The 16,985-nt window shown below is 42.5% G+C and overlaps 4 gene segments (V, D, J or C); all 4 read left to right on the forward strand.

Annotated features, from left to right (window-relative positions):
- Positions 1 to 3,314: 3,314 nt before the first annotated feature.
- Positions 3,315 to 4,218, forward strand: LOC123651860. The segment is given in 2 exon segments: positions 3,315 to 3,385; positions 3,656 to 4,218. Coding segments are annotated over 2 exon segments (492 nt in total).
- A 2,283-nt stretch (positions 4,219 to 6,501) lies between these two features.
- On the forward strand, positions 6,502 to 7,022 carry LOC123651989. The segment is given in 2 exon segments: positions 6,502 to 6,550; positions 6,682 to 7,022. Coding segments are annotated over 2 exon segments (390 nt in total).
- Positions 7,023 to 9,090: 2,068 nt separating this feature from the next.
- LOC123651861 lies at positions 9,091 to 9,952 on the forward strand. The segment is given in 2 exon segments: positions 9,091 to 9,180; positions 9,506 to 9,952. Coding segments are annotated over 2 exon segments (471 nt in total).
- Positions 9,953 to 14,769: 4,817 nt separating this feature from the next.
- LOC123651990 lies at positions 14,770 to 15,421 on the forward strand. The segment is given in 2 exon segments: positions 14,770 to 14,985; positions 15,096 to 15,421. Coding segments are annotated over 2 exon segments (438 nt in total).
- Positions 15,422 to 16,985: the final 1,564 nt, after the last annotated feature.

A 16,985-nucleotide genomic window follows, 5' to 3' on the forward strand; every position in this document is an offset into this window, starting at 1 on the left:
CAAGCATGCCTGTGTCCTGCCTCTCTCCATGGACAGAACTCTGCCCCACAGCTCCAGAGTGGGGGGCAGGGACAGTGCCCTCTTCTCTTAGAGTTCCCTGCTCTCTCTGAGTGGGTGCTTGGGGCGGTATCTTCATACAAAGACTATTGAGTTCTATGAAGTGATCACGTATCTGAGGTTGATATTACCAAAACACTGAGAAATTCCTACTGATTTTATCTCAAACACATCTCCCCTGCAGTCTCTCCCCATTGATGTACCCCACACAGATGCGATGAGTTTCCTGTGGAACAACAGAATGCTCACTATAGCAGGTGTGTTACATCCTTTTACCACAGGGATGCCTCCTCATAAGACTGCCACTCCCCTCAGGGTAGTGATGAAATGGGAATAATTGTGAGAGTGCAGATAACACAAACCTCTCAAGGGGAAGGAAGAACAAACACTGATAAATGACCCTCACTCTGGGACTATTCCAGAAAATTCAAACCTCAAATCCTCACACAGCTGCCCAAAGAGCATGGACTTTTATTCCATAACTTGCTTCTTTCTTCAGGGCCACAGACACTGGAATCGAAGTCAGGAAAACTGCTTCCTAATCAACTCTGGATTTTAAAATTTTTATTTTATTTTTTAGCTGTAAGACAAGCGCTCTCAGCTCTCTGGGACTCAGTGTTTCTCCTTTTTAAATTATGAGACTTGCACTATTTGGTCTCTAGGGACCAACATGACTATTCTCAGGACAGAGCTCCGTCTTTCCCACCCGTGTGACCACCAGGGATTGCTGTGGAAGGCATGCCACGACCATCTGGCAATAACTGAGCATCCTGGATAAGTATATCACACAGATACTGAGAACATCTGGTTGGCAGACACATCGTATATCATTCCTGTACTTCTCAACATTGACACTGACTTGGAATGCAGTCATGTAAAATAAAATGGTATATATATATTAATTCCCTACAATCTCCCCCACTGCCACCAGATGGCAATAAAGGAGTGTGTCAGAAAGACTTTTCCCTGCACATTTGTAAGGCATCAAAAGCTTTACCATGGCTCTCCTGGTTCAGGCTTGCTGTCTTTGCATCATTATGAATAGTACCCTCCTTTCACATATTTTTTTAAAAATATATTTTATTGATTTTTTACAGAGAGAAAAAGGGATAGAGAGTTAGAAACATCTTTGAGAGAATCATCGATCAGCTGCTCTTGCACACCCTTTACTGGGGATGTGCCTGCAACCAAGGTACATGCCCTTGACCAGAATCGAACTTGGGACATTTCAGTCCTCAGGCCGATGCTCTATCCACTGAGCCAAATCAGTTTTGGCCTCTTTCACATATTAAAGGGCCCCAGTGTAGACAATAATCTGACCATTGTAGATTCCAACACAGGTTTTGCTGCCTGCATCTGTTGCATACTCATCACAATGTTTGATCTAGCTAAGACAGAGAGAGAAGGGTTGCTTTGGAACGCAGTAATGAGCAGTGGAGAGTAATCGAGTGGTGAGGCATCTGTCCTTATCTGACCCCTTTGACTGGTAAACAGCCAGAAGCTGATGGAACCATTCACAAATTGCTTGGTTAGATTCTTCTCATAAGCAGGGTTGCCTTGGGGCCTAAGTAACAACATCACCTCAGAGATGATGAGGAGACAACTCATGTCCCCACGTCTGTGTAACCATCGCTGTCCTGGCAGCCTGAGCACTAGTGACTCTAACAGTACCCAGGAACTGTCTCCTTGGGCCAGGCGTGGCCAACCAGTGATGGCATTTTCATCAAAAGCATTCGTGAGCAGCCCAGCTGGCTTGATTCAGTGGTTGAACTCAACCTATAAACCAGGGGTCACAGTTCAATTGCCCAGGTTGTGGGCTCGATTCCCAGTGTAGTATGTGCAAAAGGCAAATGATTCTTTCTCATCATTGATGTTTCTATCTCTCTCTCCCTCTTCCATTCTCTCTGAAACCAATAAAAATATGTTGTTTTAAAAAAGCATTTGTGAGAATTTGGAGTGTTTCCAGGAAAGATAACTGTGTTGACTCCAATTGTTATTGACAGCTGCATTTTGATTGAAGTATATATTTGGGAAAGCCTGCTGAATTCCTCCCAAAATAATGAGAGCTTTTCAGGGAGGCCTTGGGATCCTGCTATTAATAAGGCAAGGCCTTGAGCCATTACTTGGACACTAAAGGTTGACATGATCTTATTTATTACTCAAAGCTTATAGGATTCTAGATGTATATGTTGCATCTCCTCTGAGAGCCTGTAAATTCTAATAGAGTGCTTTGTTTTTCTTTGAATCTTCTTTTCACTATGCCTTCCTTTCACATAATTTTTATTCAATGTCACAGGTTAGAAAAGATGAAGGAAGACCCCCTCAAACATCAGTAACACATCATAATTAAAGAGAATAATACAAGAAGACAAATAGTACCTATGGACACAAGATGAGAGGGAGAGTTTGAATTTTGCTAATGTTTGTTCTTTAAAATAGATACTTATATTAAAAATGCTGCCTGGCTAGTGTTTCTCAGTGGTTAGAGCACCAATTCATATACCAAAGGGTCTTGGGTTTGATTCCTAGTCAAGGACAGGTACCTGGGTAGCAGGTTCGTCCCTGGCCCCAGTTGCAATGCATGTGAGAGGCAACCAGTCGATCTCTCTCTCACATTGATGTTTCTCTCTTTCTCTCTCTCCCTCCCTTCCACTCTTTCTAAAAATCAATAGAAAAAATATCCTCAAGTGAGAATAAACAACAACAATAAAAATTCCAATAGAATAACAAGAGATGAGAAAAATAAATTATAAACTATAAAATAAAGTTCCTCAAGATGTTTGAGATGACTGAGGTGAAGGAGGAAAGAAGGAAACTGAATCTGATTTTCCCTCAATGGTCTCCACTTTCCTGTGAATCTAGATATCGTATCTGGTCACTACCTCAGCTCAGCAACAGAAAATGGAAAGATAACCTGAGCCAATGAAAGGAAAATAAAGAAACAGAAGATAAGAAAAAATGGGGAGGGATATGGTAAAAATTAATCATTCCTAAACTAATGACCAATAATAAAGGTACTCATCTCTCTTGACTTTCCCTGCACAACATTAGCCCCATAGCAACACATACTAAGCAGGATGTTTGTATGATTCAGGGAAAAAGATGTCCCATTTAACTGATGTGCAAGATCACCTCTGCGGACAATAGGATCCATTAGAAATGGTGATGTCACAGGAAGACTCGCCTCATGGGAGGAGCTGTGAGGTCTAGCTCCCTGAGCTGCTGCAGGAAGCACCGTTCCTTGCTCTGCCCGTGAACTCCCCTCATGACAACTCAGCCATGGGAACCACACTCCGCTGCTGGGTGGTCGTCTGGCTCCTGTGGGCAGGTGAGTTCTGGGTAATGGGTCAGCACCATTGGCCTTTGGCTGTGCCTCAAATATGCTCTGATCTCCATGTTTCCCAAAGATTTTCTGGAAGGTATTGACATTTCTACAAAACAAATGCATTATGGAACAAAAAGCAAAATTCATGTGAATTTTTAAATGAACTTAGGAAACTTCAAAGCTATTTGCACTAGTCTTGGGGCTGCTTCATTGTGAGCTACAAACTTCCTCTGCCCTCAGGACTTAGTCTCATGCCATCTCTTCTCTTCTGAGGTCCCACGAGTCCCAGCAGCGTCACACAGAACCCAAGACACCTGGTCCTGGGGAGAGGACAGGAGGCAAATCTGACATGCCACCCGGTGGAAGGCCACATTTATGTCTACTGGTATCGGCAGCTCCTGCAGGAAGGGCCGAAATTCATGATTTACCTCCGGAGAGAAGAAATCCTGGACGAGTCAGGAATGCCAACAAAACGCTTTTCGGCTGACTTTCCCAAAGAGGGGCCCAGCCTCTTTAAGATCCAGCTGGCGGAGCTGGGCGACTCCGCAGTGTATTTCTGTGCCAGCTCCTCCTCCACACCAATTCAAAGTCACATCCTCCCAGGGCACAAACATCCTCCAGGCTTCGCCCTGGCACAGCCCCAGCTGCTGGGGGTGGGTCAGGGCCACAGCCAGGGAAGGGACTTGGCTTCTGACTACTGGACAAATTACTTGTGAAGCATTTTTAAGGGTGAGGGTGGGAATAGGGGAGGGCTGTAGAAATAGCAAGGAACTTCCCAGCCCCATTCACAAACTAAGACTGTCATTCACAAAAGGTGACATAATTTGTCAGATTAACTATTTATTGACTAACAGTTCTCCTTTCTTTACTTCATACTCTATTTCAAGTTCTCTGTTGAGTGCTATAAATGTTGAATTTTAGTGAAAAAGCAAGATAATCAACCAAAGGAAATGTGGTCTTCATTTTCAATATGAGAAAACATGGTTCCAGGGTTGTTGTTGTCATTCTCAAACTAGGAGAGAGGGAGAGGGAGAAGGAGCCAGGAAGGGGAGGGAAGAGGGAGGAGGAGGGAAAGGGAGGAAAAAGGGAGAGGGAGGGGAAGGGGGATGGAGGGGAGGCAGGAGAGAGAAGGGAATGGGAGGGGGAGAGGGAGGGAGAGGGGAGGGGAGGAAATAAACCCAGGTTTGTGTGACTCAAAGGACTGCGCTTTTAAAACAGCCTCTGATTCTTTCTGGAATCATCCTGGTTTTGTTGCCTAACACCTGGGTAGCTGTGTGTGGATGCTGGGACTTAAAGCTCCAGCTGTAGGCTATCCCAGAGATGGTGAAAGTAGAGTTGAATACATTTGCCTGGAATTTGGAAGGTAAGTCATTAGAAACCTATTATCTAAACCACATGTGTCAAACACAAGGCGCGCGGGCCAAATCCGTCCCGCCAGGCCTTGCAATGTGGCCCGCACCGCGCTGTCATCACTGCACTCCGCTGCGTTTCCATCACAATGACAGTTTATGACTGTTCAGTAAACCATTCGGCCCACGATTTAGGCTGGATTTTAGATTTTGGCCCCTTCTCTGATTGAGTTCGACACCCCTAATCTAAACTCTTTGTTATCTCATTGAATATATTTTTAAATCTCACCACTCAAGAAATGTTGGGCACACAGAGAATAGTGTTTCTTTTCATTTGCTTTGGTGAAACAATTTCATAAAATCAACAGGCAGATGAATGCAAAGTCATTTCAAGTGCATACATACCAAAGGAGTCCACCCTCACCAGGAGAGGTTACACACCAGGTCATTTGGCTATGTTTCCTGCCTTTTAATTTTCTGAAATTATTTCACACTGTGATTTTTCTCCTCTCTGCCAGGGGCACAGAGAGGGGCAATGACTACGCTGAGGAGGGTTGAAGAGACCCCAGGAGGACCCCCTTCACTTCCCCCCCACCCCCATAAATCAGACCTGAGCTGAACAGGAGAGAGGAGGACATAAGCTCTCACTCCATTTAAAGTGCCAGGGATGGGATTTAAGAGAAGATCATCTGAATATTAAGTTTCTGAGGGAGAAAAAAAAAAAAGTCAAAAGGGAAGAAAGAAAGGTCCTCTGACCACTGGATAGCGAAGAAAAGAAAGAAAAAATAGGGGAAAGTTTAGAGTCCTTCAAAACAAGAGAAAATTATGAAATAAGAAGAACCCCCCCCCCCCCCAATGAAAACCAAATTTACTGAAGCGACCAGAATTTTCCAGGACAATGGAAAAGGATCCCATTAAGCTGGGTATATTGTAAACACCCCAACATTATGAAAATGAACAAAAGGAACATAACATCCATAGGAAAGAGGAAAAAAAATCTCACCTTCCACTTGTCTCCCCCGAAAAGCAATCATGCGTCAAAAGACAAAATAACATTTCCACTCCAAACAAATATATGCAAGCAAGCCGTTAGATAAGATAACCTAAGCCAGAAGTTCAAAAATTATGAACAGAAATGTCAAAAACAGGGAGAAACAAAAAGAAATGAAATTAGCAAACTTATCTAAGAAATGAAAAATCCATTAAAAGATACTCAAGGAGCACTCACATGGAAGTTCGCTAGGGCATTGAAGAGAAACAGGGAACTTCTGAGAGAATAAAAATGACAATAGTAAAACCAGCTAGAGAGAAGGTTCTCGAAAGAAAGGGGGCCTTGGCGTGAATGCAGGATGGACTAGAGCAGAATGGCATTCATGGTGCAATGGGATTAAAAATGAAATCCACATTCTCGAGTGACCAGTGTCTACAGGGCTGCTGTAGCGATCAAACCCTACCATGACTAGGAAGGAATCACCAGCTGGCCAATCGGAGTGAGACTCAGCTGGGGGCCAGCCCACTCAGGCCAGATAGAGTCAGATGTTAGGGAGAAAGGCACAAGGGGGAATGGGGTGCAAGTAATTCAGGTCTCCATTCTGTCTCATCTGAAAAATTAGGAAGCCAGTCCTGGATATCTCCAGGATCCCTTCCCACTACCCATTCTAGCCTTCTGGCAAATTCTGCACACAGACTCAGGGGATCCCCAGAGCTAAGTTTCTTGCCTCATTTGTCTTCCTGCAAGTGGTTGGAGCTCAAGCAGAACCCCTTCCCACCATGGGCAGCCAGATGCTGTGCTGCTTGGCTCTTTGTCTCCTGGGAGCAGGTGAGTCTAGGGCTCAGGGAGCAAATTCCTGTCCCGAAGGTGCCAACCTCCAGATCTAAGCCTTTCCCTCAAACAGCAGTCTAGGCACCCTCTTGGGCTTTGTTTCCAGAACTTTTCTTTTTCTTCCATAGGCACAGTGCATAGTGGCGTCACTCAGACACCAAAATACCTGCTCAGAGAGGAAGGACGAGATGTGACCCTGGACTGTGAACAGAACTTGAATCATGACTCCATGTACTGGTATCGACAGGACCCAGGGCAAGGGCTGAGGCTGATCTACTTTTCACGAATTGTGAAGAATGTTGAGCCGGGAGACCTGGCTGAGGGCTACCGTGCCTCTCGGGAGAAGAAGCCGCTCTTTCCCCTCACTGTGACATCCACCCAAAAGAACCAGACAGCTGTGTATCTCTGTGCCAGCAGTGCAGACACAGTGGAGCACGGCCACCTCCCCTCTGTGCACAAATGTGTCTGAGCCCTGCTTCACTGCCAGATGGCACGGTCCTCAATACCTAGCCTTGCCCACTTTTTTTTCCACCTCAATCAGCCACTCAAAGCAGCTGCTGCCATCACCATGCTGTGTGGAATGGCACGCTACTTCAGTGATCCACTGGGTAGGCTTTAAAAACTATATCTATCTATCATCTATTTACCATCTATTTATTTGTATCATGGAGAGAGAGAGAGAGAGAGAGAGAGAGAGAGAGAGAGAGAGAGATGAAACAGTTGCCTATGGCATGCGCCCCAACAGGGGACTGAACTCAAAACCTGGGGGCATGTGCAGGAATCAAACCAGGGACCTTTTGGTGCATGGGATGGGGCTCAACCAATGAGCAATACCAGCTAGGGCAAACCTTACTTGATTTTAAAATGACCACTGTAAAACTCTTGTCTGTGCACTTAAAATTTGTGCAGTCTATTATAGTATCTCAATCATCTACTTTTTCCTGATACTAAAAATCACTCTTTAGCTGTGAAGTTTTCTAATAGTCCCCAGTCCCATGATCAAGTTGTAAGAGTTGTTGTAGTAAATGAAAGTCAAAAAAGTTAAAATATCACTAAATGTTTCCATGATAAGTTATGAAAGCCATCACATCTATTAATCTGAAATAATATTATAGAAAAATATAATCAAAGAGTGATAATGTTTTTTTTAGGTACAAGAAACATAATTTCTAAATTCAGAAATATTCTAAAAGTAATCAGGAGTAAATTAGACAAGTCAGAAAGCTAATCTGTAATTATATATTAACTAAAAGTCAAGAAATAATTCAGAATTCTGAGGAAACAGAAGAGGATGTGAGAAGAACATACCATCCCAGCAACTTTATTCACCATGACCTCAAACTGCAAAACACTCAAATGTGCATCAATAATGCAATAGAGCAACAGTGTTATATTTATCCAATAGAACAAAATACAGCAAAACTTTAGATACTATTTTCAACATCATCGATAGATGAATCTCGTAAACATAATGTTGAACAAAAGAAGCCAAACACAAGAGCACACACTAAAAGGTAAACAAGCATGAGTTGTCTTAGTGGCTGGGCTCGGCCTCCCAATAATAAATACTGTGGCTGGTTATTATTGTGGTTCTTATTATGATTGCAAGACATCCTCACAAGATCCCTCAGGAAACATTGAAAAGACACAAGTTTATTGACTCGGCACACATGGGCCAGAGGCTCAGCTTTTAATGGTGTAGAGAGTAGGGGTCTAGTATTTCATGGGCTCACTATTGTTGAATTTAAAACGTAAGATCAGCCGAAGCCGGTTTGGGTCAGTGGTAGAGCGTCAGTCTGCGGACTGAAAGGTCCCAGGTTCGATTCCAGTCAAGGGCATGTACCGTGGTTGCGGGCACATCCCCAGTAGAGGGTGTGCAAGAGGCAGCTGGACGATGTTTCTCTCTCATCGACGTTTCTAGCTCTCTATCCCTCTCCCTTCCTCTCTGTAAAATATCAATAAAATATATTAAATAAATAAATAAAATGTAAGAGCAGGAACTTAAAGTACAGGAAGCTCAAAGTGGTCAATTACTGAAATCCACCCAGAGTCTGGGGCTGGGGGGCTAGAGGGAAGGAGAAGCTGCCTGTTGCCTAGCCCCTGTGTCTGGCCATGTGTTATTCAGGATAGCCAAATTTGGAGTAGACGACTCAGCAATCAAAGTTTAGGCAAGTATTTGCATTATAAAGAAGAAAAACCAAAGGTCAGGACTTAACATTAGTCACTTTGAGGATATGACACAGAAGTAAAGAACTGACCATAATGCCCTTTATGACACAAACATACACCCCCCTTCTTATATAAGTCTAAAATACCCGTTTAAGTCCTTTAAATGATGTAGGTCTCAGGGTATCTTCTATAAAATTAGGAGTCGAATGAGAACATTTCCAAGGCCCCTTTCAGCAGTGTGTGTATGGTTCTCTGATAGGGAGAAAGAGCAAGGGATCTTGCATCATTGGCACAGGTCCCCACCAGGGGGCAGAAGAGAACATTTTTGGGATTATGTAACATCCACCCCAGGGGTGTAGAAAGGAAGAAAGATGAAGAGCTGGTCACACCTCTTAAGAGCCCTGAGGTGTGAGGCCAGCACCTGAAGATGCTACTGCTTCTGCTGCTTCTGGGGTCCAGTATGAGCCTTATTATCTGAGTAGCGTGGATGAGTGTGTGTGGGTGTTGGCATGAGTGAAGTGGTGGCCAGAGGTTGTGGATTTTTTGTGCTGATCATAATGAGAGGAGCCACCCACTGTGGAGTGGAAACAGTAAAGTGAGAAGCCACCAGTCAGAGCAGATTGGGGGTAGGTTGGGGGGTTTATGATCCAAGGAGTCTAACAGAAAGATTTTACAAAAGAAACAGGTCTCTGGGAGCTGGAAGAAAGGCATGAGTCCCTGCCTGAGGTCACGTGGGGCTGGTCCTGCTGGCATCCTTCATCTCTCTGACCTCTGTTTCAACAGGATCCGGCCTTGGTGCTCACGTCTCTCAACATCCAAGCAGGGCCATCTGTACCAGCGGAGCCCCTGTGAAGATCCAGTGCCATTCTATAGACCTTCAGGCCTCAACTATATTTTGGTATCATCAGTTACCCAAACAGGGCCTCATACTGATGGCGACTTCTAATATGGGCTCCCCAGTCACATACGAACAAGGTTTTACTGAGGCCAAGTTTCCTATCAGCCATCCAAACCTAACATTCTCAAGTCTGACGGTGACAAGTGCCCATCCTGCAGATAGCAGCCTCTACCTCTGCGGTGCTAGTGACACAGCGCTGGGCAGAGATCAGAGGACCAACCAAGAACCTTTGCCCCTCTTCCCCACCCGCCGAAGCTGTGGAGTCCTGTGGAAGGTGTGGAGAGAGAAAAACCACAGCTCCTCTGACGGAGACATCTGTGTGTAGAGAGAGAGTGAGGGGTGGGGGAAGGAGAGAGAAAGAATCTGAGTATGGAAAGGGGGCTGAGCCAATAAAATGGCCAATTGACATGAAAAAATTACATTAGTCATTTGAAAATTATAAAACCTGGATTTTTTTTTCCTAATTCTGCCATATGCTAATCACATGCTCTTAGATCTGCACATAATCCTCTAGCTAGATTTCAAAATGCTCCTATAAAACACTGTATTTTCTATCATATTGGCATTTGGCTCCCTAAGACCATTCAGCACCATCTTGTCACCACTGTAGGCCCTTGAGGTAAAGAGTCGTAAGCCAAGCAGAGAGATTCACTCATGAAAGAAGTTGATGATGCACAGTACGTAGTGTTTTGACTAATGAGTGACCAGGGTAAGACTGGGTACAAAGAAAGGCATGTGTCCTCTATATCTACGTGCAGAACCTTCATAGCTAAGGTGTTGGTTGAACTGGCTCTTGAGAAAGGTGTGAAAGGGAGGAGAGAGCAGAGAGAGTGTATAAAAAAGTTTAGACCAACATGGCTTGTTGACAGAGCTAGAAAGTTCTATCAGAAGCTATGAAAAAATAAGTGGAGCAGTGAGTGTAAGCCCTTCAGAAAAATTCTTTCCTAGAAAAAAAAATTGCATCGACCACAAATTTTGTATGAACAAATAAAAATAAGCAAAATATAGTAATATCCGTTTAATAGAAGAAATATCTATGACCAGTAAAGAGATGAGGACATAATTAACTTCACTGGGGATCAGTAAAATGTGAACTAAGGCACAATGATATGTAAGTTTATATCCATTTGATTAACAAAAAAATGAAAAATCTTAAAAATATAAACTGTTAGAGAGAGTATGGAGCCACAGGATTACTGGTGGAAGCATAAGAGATACAAATAATTTGGAAACACTTTGCCGTTATCTCATATAGCTGATGATTCCTATATTCCATGACCCAGAAATTCCACTAAATCTAGAGAGGTAGTCATGCAATGGAAAACCATACATACCAGTCAAAATGAGTGAACTACAGTGGTGAGCAATGTTATAGGTGAATCTTAGCTATGCAATATAAATTATCAGGGCAAAAACCATGATAAGATTATGTAAACTATGATGCACTTTTTATAAAGCTAAAACAATTAAATTAAGAAAATAATTTTCATGAATGCACATATATTCAATAGAATTATATTAAAAGCAAGAAGCAGTTATTGTGAAACTGCCTTTTAATCAGCTCATAGTTGCTGATTATACACATTTCTGCCAACTCCAATTTCAGTGACATGTTTTAAGTCAATGGGCTGTAGTGGCAATATTTATACCATGGCAAACAACAGACACAGCAAGTCAGGTATTGTTTTATTTCCTCTAGAGATCTGGTTATTATACATTTGCTAACACACACTGGCAAGGAATGATGATGATGACACAAATTCAGGATGGTGTTTAAAAGGTCTTGGCTGGGGAGTGGCAGGTGGGATGGAGAGAACCACATAGTTAAATTTAAATGTTGTCAAGGTCTACCTTACGTGTTGCTGGACGAGTTAGAGGGAAATGTTTGATAAGCTCCTATTATATTTTTAAACAAAGGATAACCATCAACAATAAGGCCTGTGTGTTATGAACCAAGGGTTATGGTTAATCAAACTACATATAAGTGAGATAATAAAAAAAAGGAGAAAAACTAAAACAAATACCAGAATGAATTAGAATTTGTGAAAGATTAGGATAAAGAACATTGTGTACTGAGAACCAGGGAGTAGATGCTGAGAACCACATGTAAAAAAGAAGGTGTAGAAATAAGACCTTGCTTCTGACCTACGTAGAACTGAACAGAATAAGATGGGAACCAATTCAGCAACAGGCATGCTGCCACCTTATAGCTGCATGATGACCATGTTCATTTTGTTCCTGGTGATTAAATACCCACATGGTTTCAGTCTCCTCGCCTCAGATTATGCTCATTGCCACTGAAACCTGGGTCCCATTTTAATTGAAGTCCCCTACTCTGTTGGCATTTTCAGCTGAAAGAAGAAAGCTAGTGAAATATTTAGATAATCCCACTGCTTTTTTTTCACCAATGGCAAGGGAAAGATAAGAGCATTCTAGATTCTGGCATGAAACATGCCAGTGATAACACACCCCTCTATCAGTCATTTATTTCCCTCTTCTGCATTAGGCTTACGGGTATGATATTCCCATGTCAGGTAGTGCAGATGGATGCTGTGTGCAAACTCGCATCTTCTAATCCATCTGACTGCTAAGGACACAGCCCGCTGCCCAGATGTGTTATCTTAGGGAAATATGGCAATAGCACTGAATGTTACCTAATCCAAATTTGTGTCCCATCCTCTGTGGACTAGTACCACCAAAATAAAAACCCACATGGTATAAGTCAGTGGTCGGCAAACTCATTAGTAAACAGAGCCAAATATCAACAGTACAACGATTGAAATTTCTTTTGAGAGCCAATTTTTTAAAACTTAAACTTCTTCTAATGCCACTTCTTCAAAATTGACTTGCCTGGGCCATGGTATTTTGTGGAAGAGCCACACTCAAGGGGCCAAAGAGCCACATGTGGCTTGTGAGCCACAGTTTGCCAACCATGGGTATAAATGACCAATTCTTTTAAAGTGTAGCACTTTCTTTTTGTGCTCTGGGTTTATATTCTATTCCCTAGAATAGGTTGTATTTGAAATCAAGTTAACCTTTGTAATGGATGGCAGATGTAGTAAGAGATAGACTCTTTTTTTCCACCTCACTGAAGGACATGGAGAGGAGAGGAAGGAGTAGAAGAAGGAGAAGAAGGAAGAGGAGGAGGAGGAGGAGGAGGAGGAGGAGGAGGAGGAGGAGGAGGAGGAGGGGGGGGAGGAAGAGAGGAGAGAGAGAGAAATAGCGATGTGAGAAAGAAATAATCACTTGGTTGCCTTCTGTAGATGCCCTGATTGGGGATTGAACCTCAACCCAGGTATGTGCCCTGACAGGGAATCAAACCAGCAATCTTTTGGTGCACAGAATGATCCTCAACCAACTTGAGCCAAGCAAGGCTCTGTCTCCAGCTTCCCAACACACTCACACATGCTTATGCACAGGAACACACACACACACACACACACACACACACACACACACTCATTTAACAGAGGCACATCCTTAAAAAGAGCTGGAATTAATTAAATTGAATGGGGGATAGCTCATGGTTGGGAGATCCAGTGCAAATGATTCAGGCAGGAAAGAAATTTGTGTGCTTAATGAAAGGAATGATGTAGTCATGTGGCAGGAGCAAAGAGTGAGGAAGGAGGCGAGTACAGTGAAATGGGATACAAGTAGGCAGACATTACACATCAGACCACTCATGACCTTATCAAAGTACATAATGTGGAATTAAACATAAAATTTAATACCGTGTTTCGCGGAAAATAAGACATCCTTCGAAAATAAGACCTAGTGCATGGAAAGATAAGACATCCCCTGAAAATAAGACCTAGCACAACTTTGGGAGAAAAAATTAATATAAGACACTGTCTTATTTTTGGGGAAACAGGGTAGGCGTCATTGAGGGTTTTTTTTCCACAGACTTTTAAAGAGAAGTTTTAGGTTCACAGCAAAATTGAGCAGAAGATACAGAGAATTCTCATATACCCTTTGACCTGCCATTGAGTGTTTAAGCATTTGACTTCTGTAGTAATCAGATTAGTGTCTGTTGTTATTTTTTGTGTGTGCATGCACATGCACGTTTTCAATTGTCCTACAGTGTGGCTAGGACAATGGTGGCTAGAAAAGGTTGAAAAGGCACATTATACTGATCAGTCATCAATCAATACTAGATGAATAACTGAGTGATTGAGTGACTAATTACTAGTAACAATTCTATCCACTACGCACAGGTTAATACACCAAGGACTGCTTGTTCTCTAATTCTGCTCTGGTACCCAAGGCACCTGACTGCTGCTTCACTCAGCAATTCAGGGAAGGTGAAGGCAGTTAAGAGATCAGAGGATATCGGATGAATTTGACTACTAGGGGGTGATGTGGACATTTCTGTGAAATACCCTACCTAAGAGCAGGCACAGATCTTCCCTCATAGGAAGGCATTGTTAGAAATTTCAGGTACCTTAGGTGAGAAAGTGTGTACACCAATGCAATGGTGGATGATAAATTCTACTGAATGAGTAAAATGGAGTGCTACATATTACTAAAAATTAATTATCTAAAATTATATGTATCATTTTAATTTCACAGAGCATTGAATGAAAAATGAACATGTCACCCCCCCCCAAAAAAAAAAAGTGAACAGAAGGATCCCTCTTAGAGAAATTTCAAAGACACACAGCATTAAATAATATATAATTTATAGACTTTCACACAAGTCCTAAAACCTGTAATGAAAAAAAAGTGAATGCTAATACAAACTTCAGGGTTATGGATACCTGGGAATGGCGAAGAAAGAACAATGATATCTGAAAGAATAAAACAGGCTTAAAAATGGTTAGCAGGAATCTATTTCCTAAGCTGGTTGGTTCAGGGAAGCATGCTCATTTTATTGTTTCCCTAGATGCACTGCATATTTGCCATACACATATATTTTTGTCTATTCAACATTTAACGTTTTCATGTAAGAAGCTGCTACATGGTTTCATAGTACAGTAAAAGTTATGATTTATATACACCAAGTTGTATGACTTATACTCTGAAGTGGAAGGGAAAAGGGGGAGGCAAATTGACAGGTTAAACAGGTAAAAAAAAATAAATGATGAATAAGCGATTTTGTAACAAAAGTAGTGAAAGAGCAGAGTAGGGGGTGAAGAAGATAATGGCAGCTTGGAATTCACACTGGTTGTTTTCAGCAGCTCTCGCTGCCTCCACTTCCTCTGAAAGGTTTTGGTCTCATGCCCTTGGGGACTCTGACACGTACGGGAAGCAAGCATGTCACAAGGAGGCTGCCGAGGAGGGAAGGCCACCTGCCCCTGCTCTTTTCCTGCAACAGCCATGCACCTAACACTTCTCTGCTGCGTGGCCCTCTGTGTCTGGGGAGCAGGTAGGTTCCTGCTGTGAACTTGTCAGATTCCAGGGCCAGGCCTTTCTCCTGGTGCCCGCCATGTCAGGCTGCCTCACAGACTACTCCACCCTCTATCTCTTCCCCCACAGGCTCCGTGGACCCTGAGGTCACCCAGGATCCTGGACATCTGGTCAAAGGAAAAGGACAGAAAGCGAAGATGACTTGTGTCCCCATAAAAGGACATAATTATGTTTATTGGTATCGTCGGAAGCTGGGAGAAGAGCTCAAGTTTATGGTTTATCTACAGAATGAAAAAATTATTGAGAAAACGGACATGATCAATGAGCGGTGTTCAGCTCAATGCCCCACAAACTTCCCGTGCCGCCTGGAAATACAGTCCACGGAGCCAGGGGACTCAGCTTTGTACTTCTGTGCCAGCAGCCAATCCACAGTGCTGAATGTCAGCTTTTCTTAGAACACAAACTCAACGTGGACTCAGCTCAGGAAATGAGTGGTGTATAGATGGGTAGGGATGAACAGAAACCCAACTCAAAAGAGCATACACTAGAAGGAAAAAAATTGTAAGTGACAATTCTAAGTGAGCAGCAAAGGATGTTGAATGCAGCTGATGGGGACTGAAATCCAAGGAAGAAGAAGGACTTTGGAAAGGGAGCTCAGGTTAAGGGAAGACCCAAGATACCTTCTATACCCATGAAATGGATGGGTTTCTAACAGTCTTTATAAAAACATGTAATTCTGTGGTTTTCACTTGGCAAAACTGTACCTTCAGAAATAAGGATTAGGCAGGTCAACTGTTTCTCATTTGAGCCTGGTCACCTGACCCAGCACACTCCATGGACCCAGAGCCACTTTACGGGTTTCATGATGTTCTCACAACCATCTCTGCCATAGAAAATTAGTGGAAACTCAGAAATTCTGTTCTTGGAATGCTCAATCATGCAGCTTTTCCTATTTTATCTTTTCATGCAACTTTTAAAAGCAACATACCATACACACAACATACCACTTTATGTTCCTATATATTTCAATACATTTTGACAAATTTTTACAGCCATGTAACCAGCATGACAGTCAAAATAAAGAAAATTTTCCTCTCCTAGTATTGAGTCAGAGATCTTTGCGTACATTACAGGTGGTAAGAAAGTTGCAGGCAGTTTCTTATCACAGCACATAGACTAAATATCATTTATTTGAAGTCATGGCAATTTTTAGACTCACCAAGATATATTTTATTGAATAAATTTTAAAGATGAACACATATTCATATACTATACATTTCTTTTAAAATATTTTCATAACTGCATTTCACAACAATTGGTTTCCTTTGTACTACTATGTGTTCCATTTTATGAGTTTAAAATATTATTCTGAGAAGGAGTTTTTGGGATTTGCCAGACTGCCAGAGGGGGTCCATAGTACCAACAAAGTTAAGATCCCCTGGATGAGGAATGAGATCCTCAACTTTGCAGCTGTGACTGAAAACCTGAAGCCTTGCCCCAATCACGTTGGGAGCATTCTTTCCCAGAGTTCTGTCCACACTGCTAACAATTCTCATTCTAAATCATTACATCATTCTCTTCCTCCCTCTCTTTACTCTCTCTCTGTCTCTCTGTCTCTCTGTCTCTCTCTCTCTCTCTCTCTCTCTCTCTCTCTCTCTCTCTCTCTCTTTCTCTCTTTCTCTCCTCCCCTCTCCCTCCTCCCTTTCTGCCAGGAGGGGGCAGCAACAGTTCACCAGTTTCTGAGCAAACAGATTCCAACCACAAATCGCAAATTTCATCATGAAAGTGTCTTTTATCTCAGATGATCTCAGACCTAAAAACAAAACAAATGCTTATCTGTCCAAATAACAACATCCATTAATAAAGTCACACTCATTGTGTGCATTTCAATTCAATGCTGGGAAATGATGTTTTACTTAGCTGGTGCAATCCTATGTCAGTAAATGTCTGGTTTTCCTTGACGTGGGGTTAACTTCTTAAGTCCTGTGCATTAGAATGCTAGGTCCAGAAAATGATCAT

Source organism: Pipistrellus kuhlii, unplaced genomic scaffold (genome assembly GCF_014108245.1).
Source record: "Pipistrellus kuhlii isolate mPipKuh1 unplaced genomic scaffold, mPipKuh1.p scaffold_m20_p_10, whole genome shotgun sequence".
Taxonomy (NCBI): domain Eukaryota; kingdom Metazoa; phylum Chordata; class Mammalia; order Chiroptera; family Vespertilionidae; genus Pipistrellus; species Pipistrellus kuhlii.